Raw genomic sequence first — 14,394 nt, forward strand, 5'->3', positions numbered from 1 at the left:
ATTTAGGATCATAGTTAAGTGTGAAGACTATTAAAAAAGTAAAGTGTTTTTAAAGAGCACAAAAATAATGAAGCTAAATGCCATAGAAAAGAAGAAAAAATATTGAATTTTGAGAAATTTGGTTTTTCGAATTTTTGATCATTTTAGATTTTTTACCAAAGAGTCGAGACTATTAAATAAGTAAAGTATTTTTTAAAAGCACAAAAATAATGAAGCTAAATGCCACAAAAAAGAAGAAATAACGTTGAATTTTAAGAAATTCGGATTTTTGAATTTTTGAAAATTTTCGATAATTTTAGATTTTATACCAAAGAGTCGAGACTATTCAATAAGTAAAGTATTTTTCAAAAGCACAAAAATAATGAAGCTAAATGCCACAAAAAAGAAGAAAAAATGTTGAATTTTAAGAAATTCGGATTTTTGAATTTTTGATAATTTTCGATAATTTTAGATTTTTTACCAAAGAGTAGAGACTAATAAATAAGTAAAGTATTTTCCAAAAGCACAAAAATAATGAAGCTAAATGCCTCAAAAAAGAAGAAAAAACGTTGAATTTTAAGAAATTCGGATTTTTGAATTTTTGAAAATTTTCGATAATTTTAGATTTTTTACCAAAGAGTCGAGACTACTAAATAAGTAAAGTATTTTCTAAAAGCACAAAAATAATGAAGCTAATTGACATAAAAAGGAAGAAAAAATGTTGAATTTTAAGAAATTCGGTTTTTTGGATTTTTGATAATTTTCGAAAATTTTAGATTTTTTACCAAAGAATCGAGACTATTAAATAAGTAAAGTATTTTCTAAAAGCACAAAAATAATGAAGCTAAATGCCACAAAAAAGAAGGAAAAATGTTGAATTTTAAGAAATTCGGATTTTTGAATTTTTGAAAATTTTCGATAATTTTAGATTTTTTACCAAAGAGTCGAGACTATTAAATAACTAAAGTATTTTCCAAAAGCACAAAAATAATGAAGCTAAATGCCACAAAAAAGAAGGAAAAACGTTGAATTTTAAGAAATTCGGATTTTTGAATTTTTGATAATTTTCGATAATTTTAGATTTTTTACCAAAGAGTCGAGACTATTAAATAAGTAAAGTATTTTCCAAAAGCACAAAAATAATGAAGCTAAATGCCACAAAAAAGAAGGAAAAACGTTGAATTTTAAGAAATTCGGATTTTTGAATTTTTGATAATTTTCGATAATTTTAGATTTTTTACCAAAGAGTCGAGACTATTAAATAAGTAAAGTATTTTTCAAAAGCACAAAAATAATGAAGCTAAATCCCATAAAAGAGAGGAAAAAACGTTGAATTTTAAGAAATTCGGATTTTTGAATTTTTGATAATTTTCGATAATTTTAGATTTTTTACCAAAGAGTCGAGACTATTAAATAAGTAAAGTATTTTCTGAAAGCACAAAAATAATGAAGCTAAATGCCACAAAAAAGAAGGAAAAACGTTGAATTTTAAGAAATTCGGATTTTTGAATTTTTGATAATTTTCGATAATTTTAGATTTTTTACCAAAGAGTCGAGACTATTAAATAAGTAAAGTATTTTCCAAAAGCACAAAAATAATGAAGCTAAATCCTATAAAAGAGAGGAAAAAATGTTGAATTTTAAGAAATTCGGTTTTTCGAATCTTTGATAATTTTTGATTTTTTACCAAAGCTATTTTATACTTTTTTAGTCAATTAATATTAATTAATACAAATTTTGAAAGAAAGTTAGTAAAGTATGATATTAATTAATGTTAATTACTTTTAAAAGGCATAAAAGTTTTTGTTAAATATGGTCTTTTTCCTATTTATCATCAAATTGGGCAAATGATGCCACTGGTTTAACAAAGTCTAAATATTATTAGTATTATAGATAACTTAATTAATTAAAAGTAATTAATTTATATAGTTAACTGAATAATTATAATGTTATACGGCAAAAAAATGTACGTGGGACAACAATTTGTACTATATCAACAAAATTTTTATTTATTTTAGTTGGCCTTTTGAGTTTTTTCTTTTTCAAAAAATGCATTTAATTTTAAATAAAAATAAGCAAATTTAAATTACGGTAGTATTCATTAGCCTTGAATATATAATTTATTTGATAATAGTCGCGAGTAATAAATATTGAGTTGCGTTATATATTTGTATAATAATTTATCGCGTATATCAAGATATTGCTATGCAATTCTCCCGATAAGAAATCTATTGAAGCAATCAAACTATATATTTCTCGTGTCATATATATATATATACCAATTATATTGTTTTCGATTAACTTTCGCAATTTGCTATTTCCTATCAGTCAGCCTGTGGTCTAGGGGTACTATTAACTATCGGCTTGTCTCGATACCGATCAATCTTGTATTCGAGACTACCAGCTGACTTTGATTTTTTATCTGAGAATTTTATAATATCAAGGTCAGCCTTTAAATTTTATCTTATTTCGTTTAATCTAAATTTTTTCGGTGTATTTTTGCTCTTTTTTTTGTTATTTTTTTTTAATACACAGAAAGAATCTCTTAATGTAATTATTCAATTACAAATATAGTGACGTCATTAAATTATAATCATTTATTATCAATGCTAAGGGGGAAATTTCGAATTATTATCATCAAGGGAATTAAAATAGAAACACTAAACCAATTTACTATCGTTTACATGAATAATGTCAATTATGAAAATAATAATAATAGTAAAATATTGGTATTTTAAAAAAATTTTGTATTTAAATACTTTTGTTTCGTGTGTTACTTTTTTTTAAAGAAAAAATTTTATAATGAAATATTGAATCAAATTAATTTCGAACGATAATTTCTCAATATATTGTGCTTGAATACCTATACATATAAAATATTTATTTGCCCGCATTTTCCTACATATATACACAGGCAATTTGATGCATATGGATAATATTGCATATTATTTAACATAAATTTATTTTGAACGCGTGCTAAACGTTGTGTCGTGGTTGTCAATGCGAAATTGATCGAAATAATGGGAAAAGTGGCACGTGATTTGAAAATCAAATTGTATTTTCGGTTCTCATGAAAGTTCGGTACACCCCTTTCCCTCTCTGGCGGAAATAAAAATTTATTCCGTAAAATTAACAATTTTAATAAAACATTTATTTTTTCTTTATTCATTGAATTCATTTTAAAAATACAAAATAGTGATAAAAATTATCGTCTGGTAAAATTAGTGACTTTTAAAATTTTTTTTAAAGGGAAGTGAATTCTAAGAATTATTTATTTTATTACTATTTATTATCAATATACCTGTTTCTTATTAAATTGAACTTATTTTTGGGCTTGAAATAAAATTTAGATAATTTTAGGTCTTAAAAATAAGAAATTTAGTTGTTTTAGCCGCAAAATCAAAGGCTTAAACGAAGACTTATTTTTTACAGTGATGCTATTAAGATTTATTATTTTTTAATTATTTCTGTTCATTTTCTATTGAATTCGGGGAATTTTTCTCATTCAGAAGATGATGAGTGCCATCGCCTTGTTTTTCCCAGTTTATTTTAACCAATTCCTTAGATGGTTGCTTGAGATCGTAAGCCCATCCAAATTTAGCCATTAGTTCAATGAACAGGGCTGCAAAATTTATATTAGAATATCCATTTTCAGCACATTTATAATCATAGGGAAAGACGTGATGATAATTGTGGCATCCTTCTCCAAATGTTACATTGTGATATAGGCGACTATTCACTGACTGAATGTTTCTAAAAAAAATCATTTTTTGTAGATGGTGAAACAATACATTTTTATGGTAATATTTTTTTAAAAAAATTTTTAATTTTTATTTACAGTGTAACCTCGATTATCCGAACTAATTCGGGTTTCAGTTCGGATCATCGAGGTTCCACTGTATTTTTATTTAATTTTTAAGAAATAATGAAAAAAAAGTTTACCGATTATATGCCTTTGTACCCCAACCTTCAGTGTGCAAGAGAGTATTTCCAAATGAAGTTACGTGATACTGTACAAAAAGACGCATACAAACTTGACTCATAATTGCCCAATACCAAGTTTCGTTCCAAAAAAAATACCGGTACTAGAGATGGAAGAATTACTGCCCAGATTATTACGGAAAAAATATGAAATCTGTTTAAAAATACATTTTTTTATTAGGAGAAAGAAAGATAGAAATCGTGAGTTAAATTTTGACTATATAGTTTTTTCTTCGTTTTAAGGCAGAGATTTGCTTTTCGATAATTCAGTGTCTCATTTTGAATTCTATATTAAAATATGAAAAGTACCTATCTCCAAATTTAACGAAGGGGTCTGAGTTAAGGTCACTTATGTCAATTTCCCGTAATCGTTTAGTGCACTCCGGATGTTTTTCCATCAGAATCCAACCAAGGTACGAAAAGAACATTCCACGTTTTGAATTCATTGGGTCAGCATCACAGTCTGGGTATTTATGATGAACGCGATGGATTTTCACCCAGATATGTAGTTTAAACTAGGTTTAATAATTAATAATCATAATAATGATAATAGTAAGAAATATATATATAAATACTAATTCTTTCATGTATGTTTCAGCATTTCTTCTGAACGTGTTTAAAAAAATTTTATTTTTTTGGTGTTTTTTCCTATTTGCCAAATTTGAGTGTTGGACTTTCAAGAGAAAATTTTCGATTTTGGTTCGTTTTTGAAACAATAAAAACAATAATAATTATAATAATATAATTATTTAAAAAATTTAATCATGTAATAATAATGTGACGCGCTCTTAAGAAATATATCTAAGAAGCAAAATAATTTAGGTTACGTTTAATTTTTGGAGTAAAAATACAGAAAGAGAATCAATTACAATGTTACAAATTATTAATGTTCAACTCTATTCCAAAATATTCAATAAAAATTGATTTTAGTCTTAAATAATTGAATGGAAACTTCTAAATAAAGATGAAAGTAAGACAAATGTATCCTATAACTCGTTTTCTTGTTGGGTACCTATCTTAGGAGCGCGTTACATATTTAAAATAAACAGTAGAAAAAAAATGATTATATAATTAGAATTAAGTTTGTTTTTAGCTTTATTTTGCAGTAGAACAGAAATTGAAATGAAAAATAAGTAAGTTTTAACCTGTCCACTGGTGTAATAAAACATTGTTAGGATCATTCGAAGGGGCCACTTTGCTTTGTAAGTTGAGTGAGCCCACAGACGATGAGCACTAGCAGATAATCCGAATATCATTGAAAATGTATAGCAGAATATTACTTGAATCAAAAAATTAACTTTTTAAAATAATTTCACATTAATTATGCACACTTTCAAAAATTAAATAAGGTAAATAAATTAAAACTTATTCTAGAATAATAAACAACGAGCTAAATAATAAATGGATAGAAAATAAAATACTGTAACACTAATAAATTTGTATAAAAAATGAAGTACTATAAATAATAAACACTATGAGTAAATAATAATATATAAATAAACAATAAAAGATAAAATAAACTATAAGAAAAAATTTTTAAAATGTACAATACTAAAATATTTAAATAATACTTGAAATTAATTTTTTACTTACACCATGAAAAAGTGGCCTTTTTATTCAAATATGGAAAGGTAAAAATCGTATAAACGCTGAGTAAATGATAAAACATTACAAAAATAACATTTTGAAAAATCCATTTTTCGTGTACTTCGTTTTTATCATTTGAATTCATTTTTATTTTTTTTAAAATAAAACAAAAATTTTTAATAAATATATTTATTAATATAAATAAATATATTTTTTGAGAAAAATCTTTTTAAATGTATTTAAAATTAAAAAAATATATTAAATAAAAAATGATATAAAAGTTTTCTTATTGCGCGGAGAGAAAAATTTTTCGTCCTGCAGTTAACAATGTAAGAGGTGAAATAATTATTATTTCGTGCTACAAATTAATAAAAGCAAGAGTTGACAAATTTCTTTCTACTTTATACATTGTCGCTTCATTTGTATATTAAAACAAAGGAGGTTAAATGTCAGACTTAACATACGTATAATTATTATTTATTTAAATACTGTCTGATTTCAATGTCCTTAACATTTTAACCGCTTTAGATCAAAAATGTATTTTGTTTACACAATGTTTTACTTTGTTCTTTAAATAACAGATAGACATTTTTATACAGTCAGCAGCACTCGATAATATGTAAATATTATTAAATTCTTCGTTATTATTAAATACTATCAATTATTTATAAATATAAATGAATAATAATTATACTTAATCAAAAAAATTAAAGTTTACAATTATAAGAATAATAATTACATTATTATTATTATTTGAATTTTCCCAGAATTTTTCACGAAACAATTGTCAATTCATTAATAAGTTTACATTATTATTGTTTTTAAAAAATTAATGCAAGTCTTTTACTTTCCACATTAAATGACTACCATCGCCCTTTCTTTCGCAAGTCATTTTAATTAATTCCCTGGACGGTTGCTTTAAATCATATGTCCATCCAATTTTTGCGAATAATTCAATGAAAGAAGTGACAATATTTATTTTATAAAATCCAAATTCAGCTGATTTATAATCCGTGGGAAATGTGTGATGATAGTTGTGCCATCCATCACCCAGTGTGACTAAATTTAATATCTTGTTATTCGATGGAGGAATATTACTGAAAAAATAAATTGAATTGAAAATTATTATTATTATTTAAATAAATAAAATTGTCTTCTCCATAGCCTGCTCTGAAAGAAGTAGTTTTTATGTTTAAGAAAAAGAGTGACGAAAGTAAATTTTGGCGTGACTAATATTTACTTTCACCACTTTGTACAGAGGAGTTGAGAAAAGTTCTACTTTCGTCACGCTGTTCGAACATGAAAACTACACCTTTCAGAACTATAATTAGAATTAAACTACAAAATAACTATAATAAATAATTATTTAATTGAACTCAGTTGTACCTGTTGTATGGTTTAGTACCCCACATATGCAAGAGGCTACTTCCACTAGCCGTTGCATGACCATTGATTAAAATGCGCATAAAAACTTGACTCATTATTGCCCAATAGAGGGTTTCGTTCCAAAAAATAATTGGCACTATTGATGGGAGGATTATTGCGCATGTTAATATTGTAATACCATAATATCTACAAAAATGGTATAACAATTTTTATTTACCATACAGCAAATTATGTTAATTATTTTTGTTGTTGTTCGGATGAAGAAAATTTATTTCTTGGTGTTTTTCCTACCTATCACCGAATTTCACTATTGGATCTGCCTCAATGTCAGTGAGGTTGATTTCCTTCATTCGCTTAATGTACTCTGGATGACTTTCCACCATCATCCAACCTATATGGGCGAAAAAAAATCCACGTCTAATATTTGTTGGATCACCATCAGTGTCTGCATATTTATGATGAACTCGATGATGTCTCACCCAATATGACAAACGGGACTGAAAATAAATTTATTTATGTCCTTTTTTCTTCTTTTTAAAAATATTTTCTAGTTTATTTGTTAAATTATTAACGTCTGAATAACTCAAGGCTAAGAATCAGTTAAAAATGTTTCTAATTTAAACGAATTTTTTTTAAATCGACATTACGATGGGGGTTTGTAGGATTAGAGGTATTTAGTCAAAATTGAGTTTTAAAAGTAAAGCGGTCCTTACCTGAGCACTAGAGTAGAAAAGAATTGCAAGTAGTAACCTAATAGGCCATTTTGCTTTATAAGAACGGTGTGACCATAAACGATGGGCACCTCCTGTTATTCCAAGTGCCGTCAACAAGTAACCAAGCATCACTAATAATAAAAATCAAATTTTCATTTTTATAAATTAATAAATATAATATTACCCACGTTCAAAAAAATTTACATCCTTCAAAGCAAAAACAGATTGTAAAGAAGCCAATTAAAAAATTTAAAACATGAAAGACTTTAATAGTCATAACTTAAGGATCTAAAATAATACTCTCAAGGCTAAGATTAAGTCAAAAATATTGTTTCTAATCTAAACGGTTTTTTAGTGTTAAATTGAAAGTAAAATTTTTAGAGTGTAAATATTATGTAAATATTATGAAAAGTAATCAAATATAAATTTTTTCTCTTTAATTTTACTTACACCATGCGATAGTTGCCTTTTTATCGAGATATGGAAAAGTAAAGATGGCATAAAGACTGATAATGTGAAACAGTAAAATAGTTACAATGTCTTTAATCATTAATTTTCCGAATTTAATTTCAATCATATTGCGGGACGTGACGATTTTTTATTTAAAAATTTTAACTTTTTTTGCTGTTTTTGAAAAAATTTTCCTTAAAATTTCAATTTATAAATTTAATAACTTAAAATGCTTGCAACATTGTTCAGAGAAAGAAACAGTTTAACAAATGTAAATTATATACTTTATTTTCATTAACATTTTCACTTCTATTTATTTTCATAATCATAAATAATGTATCACTTGATATTTTTTAAGATTATAATTTTAAATATTTTCTTCTTTTCGATATACAAATTTTCAATTTCTGTTTTTACTTCTTCGTGGAAAAATATTGAATTAAATACATATAAGTTCTAGAAAAGTACTAATAAAATTTTAATTGTCAATTTGTTAGAAAGTTTTGAAAATTTTCTGATGCGTGAGGTAATTAAAATAATTCTACTAATTAGTAATTAGAGAAATGACAATAATTGGTAATTCTAATTACATTAATTAATAAATTAATTAAATTTAATTATTGATAGTATTGGATATAAAAGGAATCTCGGTTTTCCATATTGGATGACTGCCATCGCCCTTTCTTTCGTATGTCATTTTAACTAAAGCTTCAGACGGTTGTTTTAAATCATAGGCCAAACCAATTTTCGCCAATAATTCTATGAGAAATGTGACGAAATTAAATTTATAAAATCCAAATTCGGCAGATTTGTAATCCGTTGGAAAGGAATGATGATAATTGTGCCAACCTTCCCCAAACGTAATTATATTCATTATTCGATTATTCACTGAATTAATGTTTCTGAAATTAAAATTCAGTTAAAAATTAAAATGAAATTTTGCAATTTAAAATAGATTATTTGAGTACATTCTAATGTGGTTATATTTATCCAAGAGGTGCATACGCATTAAGATCAATGTCGTTATACATTTTTTAGTTCGAGCTTACAAAAAATTAACATTTTTGAAATGATATAAAATGTTAGCAACTACCTATTGTAAGGTTTTGTCCCCCACATATGCAAGAGACTATTTCCAAATCCACCAACATGAGTACTGAAGAAAGTGCGCATAAAAAACTGACTCATTATTGCCCAGTAATAGGTTTCATTCCAAAAAATTATCGGCACTAATGATGGAAGAATTATGGCACATGTTACTACCGTAATACCAAAGAATCTATATTTAAAACAATTACAATCATTAACTAATTACATTACTCAATGCATTTAAATTAATTATTAATTTATTATAATTATTTATTAGGATTATTAAATAATTATATTTAAAGAAGTATTATATTATTTTTATCATAATTCTTTATAATTTAACTGAGCTATCCCCACTCTAGCGCTCTGGAATTATTTTCTATAGTCCTCACCAGATGACTGCATTTGTCGTTTTTGTCCATGACAGTCAACTGAGTAAACAGAGGGCTAAATAATTATTAATTACAATTTAATTAATTAATTACTAACTATTATTAATTTACTATTAATATATTTACTGTTAATTATTATTAATATTTATCTTTAATTTCTGAATTTATTTCTTTTTGCAGTTGGAGCAGAACACTCTCACAGTCCAAGAGTATGGTTTTGGCAATTTTTTAATGACAGAAGTGAATGGCTCAACATTTATTGCCAATTGTGTAAAAACAAAAATTTATTTCTTGGTGTTTTTCCTACCTATCACCGAATTTTACTATTGGATCTGCCATAATATCAGTTATATTGAGTTGTCTCATTTTTTTAATACACTCTGGATGTCTTTCCAACATTGCCCAACCAATGTGGGCAAATATAAATCCACGTTTTGTATTATGAGGATCGGCATCAGTTTCTGCATATTTATGGTGAGCACGATGCAATTTAACCCAGGTTTTTAATTTAAACTATAACACAATTATTTAATGAATTTAAAATTAAATTATAATTTAAAAATGAGCACCGACTTAATTTTGGAAATTAAATTAACTTTCAATTTTCAAAGTTAAATATTTAGAGTCTTATATTTATTAAATATTTTTTTTCATTATCTGTTTGAAATCAACATAAAATTTCAAAAACTTAAGTAGGTGAAAATTTCAGCTTCATAAAAAATTTTTAATTCAAAATTTAATTATCAAAATTAATGAAAAGACATTTTATTTGTTTATAAATTATAATCAGCTTTTTTAAATATTTACTAAAATGTAACTTCTGGAAAATATTGATATTAAAGTGTTGAACAAGAGAAATTTTATTTTGTCGAGGTTTCTAGTGAAATTGGGGAGGGTCCTTTATTATTTATAAAATGAAATAAGTAAATTTGCTAAAAATTTAATTATAAGGGGATTTTTAATAAAATACAAGAATAGAAAAATTTGGAAATTTATTTTTACCTGACCACTAGAGTAGAAAAGAATGGCAAGTATCAATCGAACTGGCCACTTTGCTTTGTAGGAAGAGTGAGTCCATAAACGGTGAACACCTGCCGTTACTCCAATCACTGTTAATGAATAGCTTACTATCACTATAATAAATAATAAAAAATATTAAATAAATCATAAAACGCTAAATTATAATCACTATTATTCTTTAGTGAAGATTCAAAATTTGCCATTTTTGGAAACATCTTTTGAATTATCGCAATTTTTTTTTATTACTTACACCATGCAAAAGTTCGCTTTTTATTAAAATACGGAAAAGTGAATATTCCATAGAAACAAATAATATGATACACCAATAGACTTATAAAATATGTGTAGATAAATTTTTCGTTCGTATTTGATTCACTTATTTTTTCACTGACAGCAACCATTTTCCTTTAAATTATTTTTTCTATTTATTTATTATTATGACTTTTATATATATATTGTTCGTTAAATGAGTAAAATTCTAAAATAATTAAAAATTGAAAATAATTTAAACATCTGAGTCTTTAAAATTGTTAAAATTATCCAAAATACTTAAAATTGTGGAATAAAATTAAAAAATTAAAATATTATAATCGAATTGAAAAAATGGACTTTTTGATCGAATAAGTGACGCGAAATGTGAGGTTGTGGAGTATTTTTTTTCACTATTAGTTAATTATGTGGAGAGAAGCAGTTATATAGTCACTTATACTGAATAAAACAGTGTTGCCACGTGAAAACAATTTTTTTACTATTTTTAATAGTTTATTCATTGTTTCAATATGCAATTTTAATTAATGTCAATTACCAATTATTATTTCTTTTCTCTAATAATGAGAATTACTATAAATTTTAATTATTTTTTATATATACATGTATTTACCAAGATAAATGTAAAATTTAATTAATTTATTTATTAATCATAGGGTTCGAGACTCAATGGTATCTTGAAACAAAACCCCAACTCTTGACCTATCGTTATACTAAACAACTTAATTTACAGAATTAGAAATTAATTATTCGCCAGAGCTCAGGGTTTCCGATTCTAGTTTCACTCGCCCTTTATGGCCTCGTCAGGTTATTTTCTATAAATATTATTATTAATAATATTTATTATATTAATATTAATAATTATTATTAGTTACTTTTATTACTACTATTAATAATAAAAATAATTATTAATTATTAATAATAATAATAATAATAATAATAATAATTATTATTATTATTATTAGACGTTGATTACTATTAATATTATTAATAATTATTGGTTATTAATTATGAAAATTGATAATTAATAATAGTAATCAAAGCCGGTCTTAGGTACTAAAATAAAACAAATAATGGGTTAGTACTGAAAATTATTTCTAAATTAATATTAAAGTGGCTGTTTTTAGCAATTTAGTAAAATTTTTAATAATTTTGAAATTTTTAGAATTATTTTAATTTTAGTATTTTTTTTTATAGTAATTCAGTAATTTTTTATTTTTTCCAGATTAAAACCAAAGGCAGGAATTGCAATTTGCAAAAATTGACGAAAATTGCAGGAGCAAAATTTTATTTCTTGGTGTTTTTCCTATTTATCATCAACACTTCTTTTCCTACCATGGGAAAGCGAAAATTGTCTCTCTCTCTTCTATTATATAATCAGGGTGCACAACTTTTAGGAAAGTCGGGAATTTTTTTTTATTCAAAGAGAAATCATGAATTTTCAGGGAAATTTCATTCAAAGTCAGGGAAAATTTCTCTTAAAATGCAAAAAAACAAAAAAGTACAAAAAATTTCGTTACGAATTTGAAATTTTTTTATATAACAATTTTTTCATATATATTCTTTGATAGTTTATTTATTGATTCAATATGTAAATAACTCATATTAATTATTGTCAATTATTACTTTTTTTAATAGTTGTTTTTATTAATTAAATAGATAGTAAAAAGTATTAGTAAAAATTTAATAATAAAAACTTAGAAGTAAAAAGATACTAAAGATAGTAGTAAAAAAGTAATAGTAAAATGTTAGTAGTAGAAAATTAATAGTAAAATGATTGATAGTAATAAAAAATTATAGTAGAAAGTTAGTAGTAAAAAATATAGTATTTAAAAATTAATATTTAAATATTAATAGTAGAAATTTAATAGTAAAAAATTAATAGTGAAAAGATAGTAATATAAAATTAATATTAACATATTAATAGTAAGAAGATAACAGTAAAAATAATAGTAAAGAGGTTAGTATTAAAAAATTAGTATTAGAATATTAATAGTTGAATGTTAGTTGTAAAAAATGAATAGTAACAACTTAAAAGTAAGAACAAATAGTAAAACGATAGTAGTAGAAAATAATATTAAAATGTTTGTAGTAAAAATTAATAGTAAGAAAGGAGAAGTAAAAAATTAATAGTAGAAACTTAAAACTAAATTTAAAATAAATTTACATTACACTAAATTAGTTGTAAAAATTATTCGGAACCAAATTTTATAAAAATTAGGCTATATAGGGCTAAAAGGATTGAAAGAAGTTTGCTTATTTAGAAATAGTATTTCGAATAAACCGTTATTATTTCTTAAAACAAATGCAAAGTGGGTTTTCGAATAAAACGCGCCTAAAATTATTTCCCAACTTCCTCCGCGAGATGTCTTCGCATGCGCCTAAGGCGTCGGCGCAAAAACAAAGCGTACGTCTGGGTGTTTCTACCCTCATGTGAATTGTCAGGATCGGCACTAATTTACCAAACGTAATTCAAAATAGTTTCATGAAAAAAGCCCCTTGCTTTAAATTTATAAAGAAAAGAATAATTTTCCAAAAAAGAAAAGACTTTCAAAGTTAGAAAATAATTCAAGAGGGGTAAAAATTTCAGTATCGAAAGAGAGAGAGAAAAATTGTGTAATTAACTTTATTCCATGGTCTAGTTTGAGGTGGTGCCGTTCATGTGAGTTCAACGTCGCGGGTTTCTTTTTCAAACGATCGATACGAACTTTCCACGGCCTCAAACGGAATTTCCACGAAACTTGACGACGGGCTCTCGTGTTCATACAACCTCACGTATAATGTTCTCTTAACCCTCTTCTTCTTCTTCTCTGTCCCTCTCATCCGGTGTGTGTCTATGTGTGTGCATGACCCTTAAACAGCGTCCGCGCTTTTCACTCTTATACTTCCGGTCAATTTCAGATCGAAATTCTCACCCGAAGTGAAAAAGATAAACCGGCGGCTTTCATTTAATTGTTATAAGAAATAAAAAATTCGATTTCCGGTGTGTGCAAGCTTATCGGTTTGATCAACTTTTGTAAATTTTTTTTTACTCTGGGGGAGAAAAAGAAAATGTAAAAAAGAGAAAGTGGAGTGGGAGAAAAGATGGGGTTTTGAAGTGTTAAAAGAAAAATTTGTGAAGGGAAATTTTCTTTCTTTTTTTTTTTTTGCTTCAGGAGGTTATGTCGACCGGGAGAGAGCGTCGCGGGTGTGCGCCTCGGCGTTGTCAAAAGAGACGGTGTAAAATTTGTCGTCGTTGATTTTAAATAAAAAAATGATAAAAATGAAATGAAGAAAAATGTGCAACGACTATTGGGGTGAAATGGCACATTGTCGAAGACCGCGGGGTCGTCTTAGGAGGAACTATATTCCAAGGTGGCTCATCATCATGGCACTTGGATTCATTGTGATTCTTGGTTCATTGACACATACGGCCACCGGTGAACCCAGCAAGGAATGTAAGTAGTTCAATATTTTTAAATTTGGAAAATTTATTTTTTATTGTAATAATTGTTTTTCCATTTGGATTTTTTCTGATAATAAATTTTCAT

General features: G+C 25.7%; 2 protein-coding genes across 2 annotated transcripts; both read right to left on the reverse strand.

Moving 5' to 3' along the window:
- Window positions 1–3,249: 3,249 nt before the first annotated feature.
- LOC122504862 (acyl-CoA Delta(11) desaturase-like) lies at window positions 3,250–4,396 on the reverse strand. The gene is made up of 3 exons (XM_043616175.1): window positions 4,270–4,396; window positions 3,922–4,114; window positions 3,250–3,732 (listed from the first exon to the last, which is right to left on the reverse strand). The coding sequence occupies exons 2-3, from the start codon at window positions 4,020–4,022 to the stop codon at window positions 3,441–3,443; spliced, it is 393 nt and encodes a 130-aa protein (XP_043472110.1). The 5' UTR covers window positions 4,023–4,114; window positions 4,270–4,396; the 3' UTR covers window positions 3,250–3,440.
- A 1,897-nt stretch (window positions 4,397–6,293) lies between these two features.
- On the reverse strand, window positions 6,294–11,268 carry LOC122504896. The gene is made up of 10 exons (XM_043616219.1): window positions 10,848–11,268; window positions 10,580–10,710; window positions 9,885–10,090; window positions 9,190–9,375; window positions 8,719–8,998; window positions 8,097–8,241; window positions 7,647–7,777; window positions 7,225–7,430; window positions 6,934–7,119; window positions 6,294–6,644 (listed from the first exon to the last, which is right to left on the reverse strand). Exons 1-10 carry the CDS (start codon window positions 10,996–10,998, stop codon window positions 6,377–6,379), a joined length of 1,890 nt encoding a protein of 629 aa, XP_043472154.1. The 5' UTR covers window positions 10,999–11,268; the 3' UTR covers window positions 6,294–6,376.
- Window positions 11,269–14,394: the final 3,126 nt, after the last annotated feature.

The sequence above is a fragment of the Leptopilina heterotoma genome, unplaced genomic scaffold (genome assembly GCF_015476425.1).
Source record: "Leptopilina heterotoma isolate Lh14 unplaced genomic scaffold, ASM1547642v1 Lhet_325, whole genome shotgun sequence".
Lineage (NCBI taxonomy): Eukaryota > Metazoa > Arthropoda > Insecta > Hymenoptera > Figitidae > Leptopilina > Leptopilina heterotoma.

Coding starts and splice junctions, on each gene's coding strand:
- LOC122504862 (XM_043616175.1), bottom strand. CDS start 4,022: ATGAGTCAAGTTTGTATGCGTCTTTTTGTACAGTATCACGTAACTTCA. Junction 3,733..3,921: donor GGTACAAAGGCATATAATCG/GTAAACTTTTTT, acceptor GATTTTTTTTAG/AAACATTCAGTCAGTGAATA.
- LOC122504896 (XM_043616219.1), bottom strand. CDS start 10,998: ATGGTTGCTGTCAGTGAAAAAATAAGTGAATCAAATACGAACGAAAAA. Junction 10,711..10,847: donor AAAGCGAACTTTTGCATGGT/GTAAGTAATAAA, acceptor TATTTATTATAG/TGATAGTAAGCTATTCATTA. Junction 7,431..7,646: donor TTTTCTACTCTAGTGCTCAG/GTAAGGACCGCT, acceptor ATTTATTTTCAG/TCCCGTTTGTCATATTGGGT.